This window comes from Nannobrachium achirus, assembly GCF_963921795.1.
Source record: "Nannobrachium achirus genome assembly, chromosome: 10".
NCBI classification, from domain to species: domain Eukaryota; kingdom Metazoa; phylum Chordata; class Actinopteri; order Myctophiformes; family Myctophidae; genus Nannobrachium; species Nannobrachium achirus.
Window position 1 is genome coordinate 40,628,453 of NC_137819.1, and position 17,511 is coordinate 40,645,963.

General features: G+C 47.5%; 1 protein-coding gene across 1 annotated transcript in view; it reads right to left on the reverse strand.

The window, feature by feature from the left end:
• The window catches only part of LOC308292187 (CCR4-NOT transcription complex subunit 3-like), a 63,421-nt gene that overhangs the window by 35,744 nt on the left and 10,166 nt on the right, over positions 1-17,511 (reverse strand). Inside the window, exons 3-6 of the mRNA XM_080734476.1 lie at positions 8,277-8,344; positions 7,692-7,766; positions 6,855-6,944; positions 150-278 (exon numbers count right to left, since the gene is read on the reverse strand). Coding sequence (XP_080590602.1) covers positions 150-278; positions 6,855-6,944; positions 7,692-7,766; positions 8,277-8,344 — 362 coding nt within the window. The remainder of the gene's footprint in view (positions 1-149; positions 279-6,854; positions 6,945-7,691; positions 7,767-8,276; positions 8,345-17,511) is intronic.

Sequence of the window (17,511 nt, forward strand, 5' to 3'; positions counted from 1 at the left end):
CAAAAAATAACACATTTAAACAGCACGGTACGTCGGTCCCCCCAAGTAAAAAAGAAAAAGTCTACAAGCTCAGCAATCGTCATGAACTTGAACATTTCAGACATCTATTTGTTGGATTGGACAGTGGAATATGTTCCATGATCGCTCACCGTTAGCCACATCCCGACCTCCTCTTTCTCGCGCTGGGCGGGGTCGACCTTCTGTGCAAGACCCAGCCCTTCTTTAGAGTACGCCTTGGTCTTCGTCTCCCTCTCCACGATCTTAAACCGCTCCATTTGCTGCGGAGAAGGAAAATAAATAAATAAACATATTTCATATTTCACGAGTGAAAATCTTAGTTTTTTTCTTTGTTATTTGTTGACCAAGTCCTATCTTTTTTACAAACGTTCTACATACAGCCAACCAGTTGAAGAAATTGCAAATTGATTTAATGTCACGATTCTTTTTCTTTTTCGGTCCCAGTGCAGGTTCTCACGCCTGGAGAAGACTCGAAATGCCAGGAAGACTGTGGTCCAAGGCCATCTTTGCCGGCTATAAGCGAGGTGACATTTTCGAGACCATTTTGCTTTCATGGAAGATGCTTCTGAACATCATATACAATTTAAGCAATTGTAATATGTATTCTTAAGGCTGGTTTGATCCATCTAAGACTCTTTAATGTTATAACAATAACTGAAATCAGTACTTTAATCCATGTGTAGACAGACATTTCATATTTAACGTGTTTTCAAGTGTTTTAAACTAAGCATTCTTCAAAAGACGGCATATAACGTCACTCTTAATTTTAAGCACAATTGGGTTCGCACAATTGTTATTTGATATTCTTGACTTTCCCTGGAGTCATCATCAGATCACTGGACAATTGGAAATGCAAGCGCTGACAGACAGATATGCAGACGTGGTGACAAAGATGGCAGGTGGTGTTATGTGTGAAAGTGTGTGGTGTATTCAGCTTGATGCTGTTTAAAGATTGATAGGCCACACCGGCTGACAGGAGGCCACGCCAGGTCAAATAGGATGTGTGCATGATGCAGGCCGGTGGTGGAAAGTAACGAAGTACATTTACTCAAGTACTGGACCCATTAAGACCTGTACTGAGGCTGATTAAAAAAATAAAATAAAAAAATAAATCTTCTAAATCCTAACAGTTTTCTGATAAGCATATGTTGCACTTTGAGAACCACTGTGGAGGCTGGGGACCCACAGGGGTCACTGAAGAAGCTCCAGGGGGTCCCCAGTGAAATTTGTTTAAATAGCAACAAAAGCAATATACCCACTTTAACCTCATACAAACCCACCAATTTAAAAAATCGTGATAAAATCGTGTATCGTGATACAGCTTGGGGAAATATCGTGATATTGTATTTTTCCATATCGCCCACCCCTATCTGGAAGTCAGTCATACATATTAATTGCAGGGGTCCTTCCTTGACATGAAAAGGTTTTAGAAGAACCACTGCTCTGTGGATAAGTTTATCTGTGCAGAGCAGGGGGGGGGGGGGGGGCTGGCGCTGGGCCTGCCCCGTAGAGGCCTCTCTGCCACAGCTAAATAAAAGATCCATTTGGTGTCTCCCGGGAACCCAGACGAACAGAAATACCCTATGAATTAACCACCTGAAACCAGTCATTTCAGTAATGGTGAAAATAGCAACGCAACCCGTTTGCGATGCATTGTGAACTTGCAGATCGACTATTTTATCTGAGGCGTTGCATTGGTGCCGTCTGGCCTTTACTTTTCTTTCTTTAGTTTTTTTTAAGAATGAATTATGTTTCAACATTGGGGTAACATAGATTTTTTTATTCTTTTTTAAAGACTTTGAAATATTAATTAACCCATTCAGAACGGGTACACATTATAGTGTATCATTATTTTATGCTTTAACTATTGAAAAATAGCAGATATTGCGAGCTTGTAGATCTGCTATTTTTGGAAAACCGTGAAAATTTAAATTTTTACCCGATTCTATAAGTGTCTTTTTAATCCTTCTAGGTTTAAAAAAAAAAAACTATATTTCTATGTCAGCAATCTGGCCAGCCATCGTCAAAGAAAAGGTCCTTTTCACTTAACTGCAGCTCAGTTAGTCTGTTCTTGAAAGACTACCATGACAGTGGTTCTCAAACCTTTTCATGTCAAGAGCCCCCAAAATGATATGTATTTGGCCACGGACCACCATCTCAATATATTTAGTTCTAGGGACCACCCAGAAGCAAAATTTGAGTTACAAACGTTCGCTTTGAATTGAAAGCACATATATTCAAAGATTTGCACACATTTTCACGACTTTTTCAAAAAATAGCATATCTACAAGAGTGCCGCGCTGCGAGCTTGTAGATCTGCTATTTTTCACTGGTTAAAGCATTCAATAATTCTAGGCCTAAATGGGTTAAATACAAATAGGAAGGGACTAAGGGAGGTGTCAAAAGTTTGATATTTAGCCATAGTTTTGGAAACACTGCAGTGAGGCCACAGCTTTACAGGATGTAACCAACTGCTGCAGATGACATGGCATAGCAACCTGCGCTCCTCACGGTGCCGTCTGATTGGACAGGAGACCGGGGAGAGGATACCCATGGTGATTACTGTGTGGTGGTGAGGCCAGGGGAGCAGAGGAAATGACAGTGCGGTTTCTAAAACAGAGGGTCAGGACCCACACCCACACGTGGGTCATATAAGACGTTCAGACGTGTGTGTGTGCGCTGTGTGTGTGTGTGTGTGTGTGTGTGTGTGTGTGAGAGAGGAGAGCAGAGGAGATGTAAGGTACTCTACATATCGCTGCTGTCAGGCAGAAACCGCTCATCTCTATCCACCTGTTTCCAACATCCCAGGCGTGCAGCATTTCCGGCGTCGCAGCCGAGTGTGATCTGACGCGACGTGAGCTTGTGTTAACCGGATGTGTCCCACAAATAATTCTACAGTGAATTCTGGAGGAAACAGGTGGATATTTAAACTGTTCATAAATGAATGCCCTACTTGGATAATACTACTACAGTACAGTGTCACACAAAAGTAGCAGATAGACGAGCTCGAAACGCGGCTCGAAACGCGACGCGAAGCGACGCGTTTCAAGCTTGTCGATCTGCTACTTTTGCCATTCTTTTTATTTGAATTCTCAAAAGTAACAGTTTTGGACAGGTAAGAGGTTTCCTCCCAACATCCCGACGATATATGCACCAATCAACATCTTTATTAAACCACTTAAGCGCTATTTTATGCTTTCTTGCGTAATGGTGTCGTGCAGCAAAAATAGCTTCAGCCTATTTCAGGTGTTTTGGAAAAATATTCGCCTGTAAGGGCATGCATAACATAGGGACACCGTGTCGAATGGCTGACCACTTAAACCCTATATATAAACCTCATTGACTGCACCCACTGATATCCGTGACTAACAGTGATAAAATGGTACCTTTTTTCCTATTCTGTCTCAGAGGGCGGCTGTGGACACTTCAGAAATCCGCCTACCAGTGACATCATCATTAGGAAGAATTACATTTTTTGTTTTCAGATTTTTATTGACGCAACAATACATTATTACATTATAGCAAGCTAACTTTCCAGGAAAAAAAAAGCCTGCGGTTTATATTAGCTTGGATTCCCCATCGATGATGTCGCTGGTAGGCGGGTGGGTTCCTGAAGTGTCCACAGCCCTCCTCTGAGACACAGAACGTGTAGACGAAAATGGTACCATATTATAATGAGCATTATTGAGGAACAATCACATGAAGAAACTGTAGGCTGAAAACGGGTGAAGTGGTCCTTTAAATTCAGAACGGGTACACACATTATTGTGTATTATTATTTTATGCTTCAACTATTGAAAAATAGCAGATCTACAAGCTCACATTGCGGCACAGAGTGCCACGCTGCGAGCTTGTAGGTCTGCAATTTTTGAAAAATCGCAAACATTTGAATTTGGACCCAATTTGTACCCGATTCTATAAATGTCTTCTAAATCCTTTTTTTTTTTTTTTTTAAACGCATGTTTCTCTACGTCAGTGGTGCTCAAACTCTTTCATGTCAAGGAACCCTAGAATTATATGTATTTGGCCGCCGACCCCCGTCTCAAAATATTTTGTATCAGGGACCCCCCAGAAGCAAATATTTGAGTTACAAATCTTCACTTTAAAAATGAGATATTCAAAGATTTGCACAAATTTTCGTATTTTTCAAAAATAGCAGATCTACAAACCCGCAGCGCGGCACTCTGTGCCGCGCTGTGAGCTTGTATATCTGCTATTTTTCAATAGTTAAAGCATTCAATAATTTTAGGCCTAAATGGGTTAAGTTAAGTGATTAACCACATGAGACTAATCAACTCAATCAAAAGAAAATCACAACGATTGGTAGATGAATACAAATATGAGAAATCATTGGAATAAAGAAAATCGTTAGAATCACGTCTAACAAAATAATGAACACGTGTCTTCATTGGGGATTGAGTGAGTGAGTGCAGGCAACATGACAGCTTGCCCGGGCCCCTGCCCTGCATTACATGCCGTTGCCCAGCTATTCCCAAGCCAGCACCACTTCCTGCAATGCTTTCTGTGCGTGGCTTGTAAAGCAAACCGTCCCCGTTGGGTGGAAACCTCATGTGTCCAAAACCCTCAGGATTCAAATTCACAAAGGCATCAAAAGGCAGATCAAAACGTGTCGCTTCACAGCACGTTTCGAGCTTGCGGATCTGATGCGTTTGATGCTTTTATGTGACTCTGTAGTATGCTAAGTAGGGTGATCATTTACGAAAAGAAAGAAAAAAAACACACAAAAAGTTAAAATATGGGAGATAAGAGGTTTCTACCCGACAGCGACGAAACGTTTCATTTCAGGTCAACCACAAAACCCTCCTGTGAGGGAAGAGAAAAACACAAGTTGAATGGCGGAGCGGGGAATGAAAGCCGCTCATCAGGATGAGAGCAGAGCGCCAGGTGGCTGCCTGGCATGGAAAGAGATTTCAATAGCGCTCATCAAAGTGTTTCTGTGGGGACTGTGTGACCTCAGGGAACTTGGGAACTACGCTAAAAGAACAGGTGTCTTGTTTAGTGGATGGAGCCTGAATCGGCTTGATACTCTACTATCAGCCCTACTGGCTTCACTGAGACTGAGAGAGCCATAATCAACATGTGCTGTGTGGGCTTGGTGGGGAGGAGGGGGGGTGCTTAGCCCTATATCAACGTTTCTCAACATGGGCTCCCGGGACCACCAAGGGCTCCAAAACAGGACCCTTATCATGGGTCTGTATGGAACTCTGAAAGCGTTACCAAATGCTGCAATAATTCAATGACATATAACACTGATTATCACAGTCAGTTTTTAACTCAATTCAATTATGAAATAGCCACCTTAATAAAGGCTTTTTAACTTTTTCACCGGGGGGACAGAAGACATGCTGGCTTCACAGAAGCAGACGTGAACCGGACCGCGTTTCCACCAGTTTTAACACATCTGTTGCCAATCCTGAGTTTCCCCGAGTTTGTATAGGTACCATACCTGTGCCAACCCCGAGTTTCCCCGAGTTTGGGTCGTTAAAAAAAAGTTTTTTGGACCTCCAGAAATGTAATAGGCATGATCGCGATCGCGAAATTGCATGTTTAACCCCCATACCAACCCCATCTTTCAAACATGGCAGCCATGTTTGTTTACATTTGAAGAAAACATAATGGCTGCTATATCATGAATGCCTGAACGGATTTCCAAGCGGATTTTTTGGTTTGAAAGCTGTGAACAGCGTGCACACACGTGGTGCATGATCTAGGCATGGGCGTGCATGATCCGTGCACTATGAATTACATGGAAGTCTATGGAGACTTGGCATCTTGGACCTTCAAAGAGATTTTTTAGATTGTAATTGGGGCTGGCATAGCTGAATGTTTAGAGAGCCTGCCTACGGAGCAAGATCCCCAGTTGCCCCAGGTCTGGCCAGCAATGTGAATATGACCGGTCCAAGTGTGCATTTCAGGGGGAAATTCAATTGTCAATGACACTTACAGTTTCCCTTTTTTATAAGATGATTTTTTTTTTTTTGCTTTCTTTTGTTTATATCGCATCTTCCAACCTGTAGAACGATAACACACCCACTTTGGTTTCCAGTTCAGGGCAAGAAATAACAAGTATTTTTGGTTCCAGTTTTAGAGTTCGGAACCAATACATTTTCAGTGGAAATAGAAACACGCTAAACAGTCCGGTTCAACCCAGGCAGAAAAGGGGCCAGAGAGCACTGGGACTAGCGGGAGCAAGAGGCACAAGTCACCTTCACAGCCGCTCAGTGGCACTTCTGTCGGCAAAAGTGTTTTCATGAGAGTTCCCTGGCACAAAATAGTTTTAGATGAGAGTGCCGCGGTGTGAGTGAGGACCACTGAGAGACCCAACTAGGGATGGGACGATATGAAAATGTCATATCACGATTATTGTGACAAAATAAATCGCGATTTCCGATATCATCACGATCACAACGCGTCACGTTGTACATTTTACCAATAGAGGGTTTAAGTGGTACCGGATATGCAGCTTGGGCAAATGAAAGGTGAATTGATCCCAGTGCATGACGGAGGACGATATCACGATAAATTAAATCTCCGCAGTACGATTATCGTGAGTGTTTTTTATCACGATAAGCGATAATATCGCGTATCGTCCCATCCCTACAAGTCACCTTCACAGCCGGTCAGTGGCACTTCTGTCTGCAAAAGTGTGTTCATGAGAGTTCCCTGGCACAAAATAGTTTTAGATGAGAGTGCCGCGGTGTGAGTGAGGACCACTGAGAGACCCAACCTGCGGAGTCATCATGGTCATCAACAAGTCACCTGGGAGGAGGAACTCGATCACAAACGTGCCAACGTGTGTTTTTGTGTCCACTCACCGTCTCGATGAGTTTGCGGTTCTCTACTAGCTGCCGTTTGTCTTTGATCTCGTTGGACGCCACCCACGTCTTGATCTGATCTCGAAGACGCTGGGGAGCGACAGGAAGTACAAGAACACCACCGACAGATATGAGAGGGGGGAGAGAGAGAGAGAGAGAGAGAGAGAGAGAGAGAGAGAAAGAGAAAGTTAAAAGGTCTCAGCATGCAGGGACTGGTCATGTGCAGTCAGGGATGGCGTGTGCGTGTGCGTGTGAGTGTGTGTGTGAGAGAGCTTGGCTTGGGGTAGTTTGGTGTTCATGGTAACACTCCAACATTCAGCTGACCGCTATGATATTGAATATAGGGCACATCAACTGGCATGTTGGCGCGCACACCATGTGTACACAACCTACCAGACCAACTGCATCACTTAACATCAGTAAACACACATTGTCATGTTTCTGTGTGCGTGTGTGTGTGTGTGTGTGTGTGTGTGTGTGTGTGTGTGTGTGTGTGTGTGTGTGTGTTTGAGGGTTTTCTGAGTGAATGGGTTAGTGAGTAAGTAAGTGAGGTGAGATCCCCAGCAAAACTAGCAACACAATCGTTTTAATCACGTTATTAAATGTATATGTTGGCTATTCAGAAATAGCAGATCTACAAGCTCACAGTGTGTCACTTCAAGCTTGTACAGCTGCTATTTTTGACATTTTCTGAAATACATTTATATATATTTTTTTCTTCTTTTTTTCACGCACATAAGTTTGAGGACCACCACTTTTAACCTCCCAACTCAACTCATTCCATCTCAACTCATAAACATAAACTATTCTCCCAGTGGAAAAGCGCTCACTCCTCACCTGTAGCTTTTTAATCTCTTTCTTGAGGTCTGCTTCATACTTCTCCTTCTGGTTGGCGTTGGCTGCATTGTGAAGCTGTGTGGGGGGGGGCAGGAGAAAAGGAACAGGCGGGTTCAGACACAAACAATATGCACCCGACCGACACCCACAACGACAGCTACGTATGTGTGAATGTTGCGTAATAATGATTTTTTTCTTTTTTAAGAAATGTTGATTCTTTGCTGCAGAATTTTGCAACTGGCGATATGAGTTGGGTCCTGACTCACGTCGGCAGTTGCAAAATTCTGCATGCTGGTGACAGCAATGTGAACTGTAAGGGGAGGAGCATGCATGCAAGTGCTTTGTAACATCTAGTCAGCTTGAGTGTGAGTACTTTAATTGAACCACTTAAGACCTATTTAATATTTGAATACAAGTGTTTTTCGAAGATAGCAGGTCATCAAGCTCATGATGGGTCGTATCGTGATGCATTGTGAGCTTGTGGGTCTGCTGCTGTACTTTTGCCCCAACATAGGGAAACATTATTAAACAATTATTTTAGTAACTTTCCTGTGTCCCCAAACGTCCCCAGGTCTTCTTCCTTACCTTCTGCCAGATGTCCTCAAATTGCTCCACCCCCTCCGCTACTTTTTTCAGACATCGATCTATTTCCCCTGGAGGCAAGAGAAGAACACAGAGCACACAACTTTAAAACGTTTAGGCCTAATTTATACCTCATCGCACCACTGTGATGGAAAATAATACATTTTCTGTATTCTGTCATTTGCTCCTATATTCGGACGAAAAAACACAGCAGTGTGCAACGACCTATACATTGGCATACTTTTGCCTAGCGATGTGATTTCAACTTTGAAATGCTCACACGACTATGAGCTTGTACATCGTCATCTGCTATTTTCAGAGAAGATATTTAGCGTCAAGCTAAAACAGAAAACAAACTAGTTTAGAGCCCTGAGGGACTCCAGTCAACCAAGTAATAAAGGGTGTACGACGTGGTTAAGTGCCTTCTCAGAACCAATCACATCATGTGGACACACCTGGACTAAGTACCTGCGTACACACATTTACACCTGACACACTGGGGCCGAAGAAAGGAGCTCATAACGCGTCATGCTGTGATGCATTATGAGCTTGTAGGTCGACTATTTCAGGAGGCACCACATCAATGCATAATTAAGTATAAATCAGTCATTGCTCAAACGCGAGCCCCTAAGCCTAACCTCTAAATATCTAATCATAATCCCAACCCGAATCTCCTATTCCTAAAGATAAGTAAGCCCAACTGTAAAGATCTGTACAAGAATTGTGAAACAACAGTTTTTCTTGAGAGGACCAGGAAAATGGTCCACAAAATGTACGCCTATTTCTCAAAATATCCCATTCATTTTCCTTATGACTTTCACGAAAATATTTATAACAATTATGTTAAGCCTAGAACCAAGCCATCCAGGATTGCAGTGAATCATGACCATAAAACGAGAGTTATGCATATAACTATGGTTCTATGAATACCGGATAACCGCCAGAGGGCGGTGTATGAACACCGTGGATAAACATCACGCGCTTGCGCAGAGGTCGAATTCTAATAACAACATAGTCACCCGTGACCCTGTGTGCCTGTGCGTGAGCACGTACACTGCCTACATAGGCAGGACGCACACAAGGACCTCCCTCGTGAAAATCTTTTCGTCTGGGATTCCGAGTGACAGACACCTCTGGCGGTTATCCGGTATTCATAGAACCATAGTTATATGCATAACTCTCGTTCTATTTCATACCTCCTAACCGCCAGAGGGCGGTGTATGAACACCGTGGATAACGTATATCAACATGGTCACGAGGAACCTGCACTCACCAACCATCAGTTACAGGTCGAGGAGGCCGACAACACAGCCATCTGGACCAGTCGAGGGGCAGCAACATTCACCCGGTAGAAGCGGGCGAACGTAGAGGGGGAAGCCCATGTTGCCGCCGCACAGATATCCATCAGTGGCACGCCCTTCAGTGCCGCCCAGGAGGTGGACACCTTCCTGGTGGAATGGCACTTCACTGGAGGAGCCGGCAGCCCCTTCCGCTCATAAGCCTGCAAAACGGCATCAATGATCCAGTGAGCAAGACGTTGCTTGGACAGAGCATGTCCCTTCCTGTGCCCTCCATAGCAGAGGAAGAGAGCATCCGACTTCCGAAACGCCATCGTGCTGTCAATGTACTGCCTCAGGGCCCGAATGGGACACAATCGCACATCATGACTCGACCCCTCCGCCCCTGGGTGCGCAGCATAAGCTGTCAGAGTGACAGGCTGGTTGACGTGAAAGGCTGAAATCCTTTTCGGCAGGAAAGAGGGGTTGGGCCACATGGTAACCCCAGAGCCATCCGAGGACCACCTCAAACAGTCCATAGCGACAGATAGGGCATGGAGTTCCCCTACTCGCTTGGCAGACGTGATGGCAAGGAGAAAGGCGGTTTTAGCAGACAGCCACTTGAGACCAGCCTGCTCCAGCGGCTCAAACGGCGGAGAACATAAGGCTTCCAGGACCATAGGCAAGTCCCACGAGGGCACTCTAGCCACGTGCGGGGGGTGCAATCTGAGCACTGCCTTCAGAAATCGACTGACCAGCGGATGAGACCCCAGCGTCCGACCGTCCACCAGCACATGCCGAGCTGAGATGGCAGCAACATACACCTTCATAGTAGAGGACGAGAGCCCCTTGACCAGCAACGTCTGAAGATACAGTAGCAGTCTCTGCACAGAGCACCTGACCGGATCCTCGTGTTGAGACTCGCACCACTTGCAGAACAGCTTCCACCTGTTTGCATAAAGCGCTCTTGTTGAGGGCGCATGAGCGTTGAGCAGGGTCTGGACAACTGCCTCATCGCAGGACTCTAGCAGAGACCCTGGCCCCTCAGGGGCCAGACATGGAGCTGAAGGCGATCTGGCTGGGGATGCCAAATGCGGCCCTGCACCTGTGACAGGAGATCCTGCCTCGACGGGAGGGGCCAAGGCGTTCCAATGAGAAGCCGCCTGATCATGGGGAACCAGATCCTCCCTGGCCAGTAAGGAGCCACCAGCAGCACTGTGTGACTGCCTGTGGCTATCCTGTGAAGTGTCAGCGTGAGCATGGGCAAAGGAGGGAACGCATATAAGAGGCCTGGCGGCCATGGGTGAGCGAACGCGTCCTGTCCCAATGGACAGGCTGGATCCGACAGGGAGAACCACTGCTGGCAGTGCGTTGACTCGCTTGAGGCAAAGAGATCCACCTCTGCCTTGCCGTACTTTTCCCAGATCCGTTGGACCACGGCCGGGTTCAATCTCCACTCCCCCGGTGGAGGATCCTGACGGGACAGCAAATCCGCTGCCTGGTTGCAGACTCCCGGTAGGTGCACTGCCCGGAGACTGCGAAGGCGAGGAAAAGCCCACTTGAGGAGCCTCTGGGCCTCCAGCAGACACTCCTTGGATCTGATGCCACCCTGATGGTTCACGTGGTACACCGTTGCTACGTTGTCCGACTTGACAAGGACATGCCTCCCCTCCAAGGCAGGAAGGAAGTATTTGAGGGCCAAGTACACTGCCCGGAGTTCCAGCACATTTATGTGTAGTCGCCTCTCCTGAGGGCCCCAGCACCCTCTGACTGCCCTGTGCTCCCATAAGGCTCCCCAGCCTGACAGGGAAGCGTCCGTCACCACCAACTCCCGGCGGGAGGGTAGTGCCCCCACGGGCACGCCCCGGCACAGTCTCTCCCTTCTCCTCCACGGCTCCAGCAACCGACGGTGATGACTGGAGATCGTCACCAGACTCTCCTGATCCCACACGGGGTCGAGGCCCAAGCCGTTGACCCACACCTGCAGAGGCCGCACTGACAGGAGCCCAAGAGGTACAAGCCTGGATACCGATATCAGTAAACCCAGCAGCCTGAGGAGCAGTCCATACTCGAGCGTGGTGCTTCTCCGCACATGAGACACAAGCTCCAGGATGCTGTCCACTCGCCGTGGAGAGGGGCAGGCCATCATTGAAACGGAGTTGAGGGCGATTCCAATGAATACAGTTTCCTGACTGGGAGTCAAGGAGCTCTTGGTGAGGTTCACTGTGAGCCCCAGTTGCGCCACATGGTTCAAGAGGGCCGATGTGTCGCTGAGTACCTGTCCTCGAGTCGACGCGCACACCAGCCAATCGTCGAGGTACGGGAGAATCCGCATCCCTCTGTCCTGGAGCGGGGCCAGCGCCGCCGCTACGAACCTGGTGAAGACCCGGGGGCTGAGAGAGAGGCCAAACGGAAGGACCCGGAACTGGTATGCCTGACCCTCGAAGGCGAACCGGAGGAACTGTCTGTGGTCTGGTGCTATTGGCACGTGAAAATAAGCATCTTTTAAATCTATACTGGTGAACCAGTCCTTTGCTGCCACAGCTTGGAGAACGTCCACTGGGCGCAACATCTTGAAATGAAAAGTCTTCAGGAATTGGTTCAGATTCCTGAGATCGAGGATTGGCCGAAGTGTGCCATCCTTCTTTGGGATAAGAAAATAATTTGAGTAGAACCCTCTTAGCCTTGCTGAACCAGGTACACTCTCTATGGCATCCTTCACTAGGAGCTCTGTAATTTCCTGTCTGAGGGCCTGAGACCTCAGCGGATCGTCGACCACGGTCATCCTCACCCCGGTGAATGCTGGGGGCCGACGTCTGAACTGAATCCTGTATCCTCCGGATATGGTGGAAAGTACCCAGGGGTCCGAAGTTAGGGCTTCCCAGCGGCTTAGATGTTCTGGGGTGAACCGGCTGGGGCCCGGGTCGGGGGAGTCACGCTCGACTCCCCCGGCCCTTGAATGATTTGGATGATCGGCCGCCCCCACGCCTGGGAGCCCTACCTCTGGGCTCCCTAAAAGAGGGCTGTGGGGGCGCTCGTTGGGGCTGGTCGTGCCGAAACGAAGAGTCTCTAGCCGCCGATGATGAAGCGCTCTGACCACCAGATGCTGAGCGTTGAGTGCCCGTGCGCCTTGACTGCCGTGCGGGTTCCCGGCACAAGTCTGCGAACTGACGCCTGTACTTCTTCACCTCAAGGCAGCGGTCCAGGGCCTCTTGAGCTGAGGGCCCAAAAATCTGGCCTGGGGCAACAGGCAGCTTGCAGAGCTTCTTCCTGCACTGCGCTGACACAGGGGCCTGAGCAAGCCAGACCTGGCGACGAGCCAAGGTCAAGGTGGACATAACCCTTCCCAGGTCCTTAGCCATGTAGGCAAAGGCCCTGAGTGAAGCCTCACTCAGGCTCTGTGTTGCCGCATCCGCCCCCGCCGCCACAAGAGACTTGTCCAGGGCCAGGACAAGGTGGGACATCGAATTCCCCACACGCGCCACCTGAGCTGCTGACTCATAAGCCTTGGTGATGTAGTCATCCGTCAGTCTGCATTGGGCCAGTGGACATTTAGGATCCTGACTAAGGGCCTCCTCTGGTGACACCACCAGGGAAGCGATTGAATTCTCCACCGCTGGCATATGGTCCAAACCAAACTGTGCCGCGTCAGCCATGGCACCCATGGCCCTGCGGTCTTGCGATGGATGACGATTAGACCTGGAATCTGCCCAGCATGATTGCAGCTCCGCAATGAAAGCCCTCGAAGGCGGCACAGAGAAAACTGGATCCGGCCTATGCCTGAAGAATTCATTGGAAAGCTGGGGCCCTTCAGTAGAGACCTCAATGCCCAGCCGCGACAGGGCAAGCTGAAGGTCCTCCTTGGTTGCAGTAGTAGCAGTACTTGCTCCTGACCCCTGTGAGCCCGACTCAGAGCGAGGGGCCTCTCCAACTGGCTCCTCATGATATGAAACCTCATTTGTGAAGAGAGAGTCTGAGGCCGATATAGACAGGACGTCCTCCAAACCAGCAGCCCATGCTGCAGCATGGTCCAGGCCCAGCTGCCTAGCATGGCGTAGCACCGGTGGTAGGGGTACGGGGCTGCAGGTTATAGAGCAGGGCCTTAATCTGAGCAAACTCAGCGGCCAGTGAGTCCACCGTGTGCGACGGGGGTTGCTGGTCCTCCTGACGCACCTTTTTCGCACCTGCACCTTCCCCACCAGCCGTTTCACGACGGCCCTTCTTGGCGCCTGCCTTCTTGGCCAATGCGTCCTTACTATGGGAGCGCTTGCTCTTAGAAAGCCCCCTCACTGGGCTCAAGACTGGCATGCCTGATGGAGGCATGTCCCTGCCCTCAGCCGTCGCCAGCCGTGCCTTCCTCGCATCCAAGGCCATGCAGCTGCAATTCGTGCACGCCTCCGTCGTCAAGGCTTGCCTCAGATGGTCAATGCCGAGACAGCGCGGGCACCAGTCATGACCATCCTCCATATCCAAAGCGGCGGCGCACCGGGCACATGCGTTCTGCATGACTGGTGATTATAGCAGCTTTAACTGTAGCGAAGGAACGAACACCGCTCTCTGATGCTACACGCTTTTAAATGCCAGCACCGTGTGCTGTGCAACGCTGTAAACAAGCGACAGCTAACGTTAGCTTGTGGAGCGAAGACCGCTCTCTATGCTACACGCTTTTAAATGCCAGCACCGTGTGCTGTGCAACGCTGTAAACAAGCGACCGTTAACGTTAGCTTGTGGAGCGAACACCGCTCTCTATGCCAACGTTAGCCGCAGACCCACGCTGGTTAGGCTAATAGCGCTATCGCTAAACAACCATACACCAACACACTGCTGCCTTGCAGGGTTAACCAATAGCTATGTAGCGAAGACCACTATCGACGCTATAGTGAACGGCAGACGTGCTACACACGTGGGTCACAAACTCACAATACAATACAACTAGCTTTATGGAGCGAAAACCACTCTCGACGCTAGTATATTAGCAATTGGCTATCATCAGCCGTTACTTACCGTACTGCTTTCAGTCCCATCTTGAACAGGGTAAACCTTGCAGTCCACATAGTCTCTAGGAGGGCGAAAACCGCAGCTCCCACCGTACCATATAGGTTTAGGTTATCGAGACTCCAACGCATCTGCTGTGTCGACCTGCGCTCTAGGCGAAAAGATGAAAGAGGGAGGTCCTTGTGTGCGTCCTGCCTATGTAGGCAGTGTACGTGCTCACGCACAGGCACACAGGGTCACGGGTGACTATGTTGTTATTAGAATTCGACCTCTGCGCAAGCGCGTGATGTTTATCCACGGTGTTCATACACCGCCCTCTGGCGGTTAGGAGGTATGAAATAGAACCTTTGTTTCTATGAAAAGAACATTTTCAAAATCGCTAAACAAAGGGTAGTTATTAAATATAGTATGTCAAATAATTTAACATTAAAATATGTTTTCACATGGGATCAAAGGTCAATCATGATTCACTGCAATCCTGGATGGCTTGGTTCTAGGCTTAACATAATTGTTATAAATATTTTTGTAAAAGTCTATGGGGAAAATGAATGGGAGATTTTTTTGTGGGACCAGTAGTAAACCACTTCCGCTGCGATGCTCTATAGAGACAGAAAATAATACTAGCCATGCAAAAGTTAACATTCACACACACGCACGCACGCACGCACGCACAACCGGTAAGTATATAATGTAGTAAGTCATCAATGTAGTTAGTATTTAGTCACAAGCTATTGCTAATATTGGTCATTGGTTAAATAAGAAATAACCCATTTAAAAGCTCACATTAAGCACGCACTCGCGCGCGCGCACACGCACACACACACACACACACACACACACACACACACACACACACAGTAAAACAGTGCAGAGCAGCATTTCCGGAACATGGTTGGCAGCAGCTCATCAAAGATGCATGGCATAAAAGCTGCACATTCTTGTAAGCAAGCGGGAACACCCCCCCCCCCCCTCCCCTCCCCACATCGTCCCGGGCGGGAATGAATGGTGTGTCACCGTGAACGAACAAACGTGGTTAAAAATGCACGGCGGTCGTGGTGGTCACATGGACAGAGGGGTGAGGAGGGAACGAGGCAGTCAGGGACAGAGGGAACGATGGAGGGTGGAATGGAGGAGAGACAGAAACTGGGACAGAGATTGGAGGGGGAAGGGGAGGGGGGGGGGGGTCGAAGAGCCTGAGGGAAGTGTTGAGGGAGCAGTGGTTGAGAGAGAGAGAGAGAGAGAGAGAGAGAGAGAGAGAGAGAGAGAGAGAGAGAGAGAGAAAGAGAAGGGAAAGTAACTGAGTACATGTACCGGTACTCAAGCACTGTACTAACTACAATTTGGAGGATATTTTTACTTGATTATTTCCATCTGATATTTTCTTTACGTATCCACTTCATCTCAGAGGCAAATATTGTATTTTGTATATATATTTTTTACTCCACTACAACACACTACAGTACACGACAGCTTTAGTTACTTTAAGTTACAGATTTAGATTGCTAGATTTTCACACTTTCAAATCGAGTCATAAATTGCGCTGATCAGAACAATGGTCAGTCAGGTGACCACGTCATGGCCATGTGAAGCGCTAAACTAGACCCTCCAGAAAAATGCGATTATGCGATCGTATAATCAGCCAATTCAGTACGTTAAGATTGTGACATCCACACTTGATGTGTCGACCCACCATCATCTAGGCAATTTTAATATAGGATTATTAGAAAACATACAATAACCAATCATTCCAATCATCATGATTCTATTCGAAAACAGCTCACAACATGTCGCGATGGCATCAAGTATATACTGTATATCGGCATATAAGTTTATACTATTGCCAATACTTTTGTACTTTTACTCTCAAGTAGGGATGGGACGATATGAAAATGTCAGATCACGATTATTGTGACAAAATAAATCGCGATTTATGATATCGCGATAATCAAAATCCATTATCCTGGGGCGGAACATTTGGCAAAAAATAGCAGATCTACAAGCTCAGAATGCGTTGCGACGCGTTGTGAGCTTGTAGATTGGCTATTTTTTGGCAAAGACATTTGATAGAGAGTGAAAAAAGACTATCCAGTACGTATATTATTTTGGTTTAAAAATGGTACCGGATATACAGCTCGGTAAATAAAAGGTGAATTGATCCCAGTGCATGATGGAGGACGATATCACGATAAATTGAATCTCCACGATACGATTATCGTGTGTGTTTTGTTATCACGATAAACGATAATATCGCATATCGTCCCATCCCTACTCTCAAGTAAAACTTTGAATTCACAGCCAGGGCCACTTTCTTGTAAAAGCCAGAGAGTGGAAAGTGACACCACTGAGGCAGAGGGAGATGGGGGGGGGGGGGGAGGAGGGTGTCGCAGAGTGAAGGGTGACAGACATGAAGGGTGACTGGTTGAGAGGCAGAGAGCGGGGGGAGGGAGGGGGGAGATGATCAGAAATGACAGACAGATGGAGGAAGAGTGGGGGAGGAGGAGGAAGAGTGGGGAGGAGGTGTACAGAGAGAGGAGGTGAAGAGGTGGAGCAAGCGGGAAACTCCAGGAGAGATAGAGAGGGGGGGGGGGGGGTGTCAGTCACTGCCACTCCTTTGTACATATAGGGCCCTATTTTCTCTGTAATCACAAGCTGCGTTCATGATTTAAGTCATTTTGTTAAAAATGGACCAATCCTGCAAACTTTGGAAGCCAATGTTAGCCAATTAGGATTTCGGCTGGTGGAGACAATAAGTTTAGGAATAAAGGCCCTTTTCCACCAGCAGCGATAACGATGACGATAGCCATAAAATATCACAGCGATAATTATGCCTTCACATTAATGTCCGATAAAGTTATCGGACATCAATGTGAAGAGGCACCAATTAACAGCTGCTCGCGCAGAGCGCGTCACGAGCTGTTTGTCAGACACCCAGTTCCATATCACTGTGATCTTAACCACATCGTTGT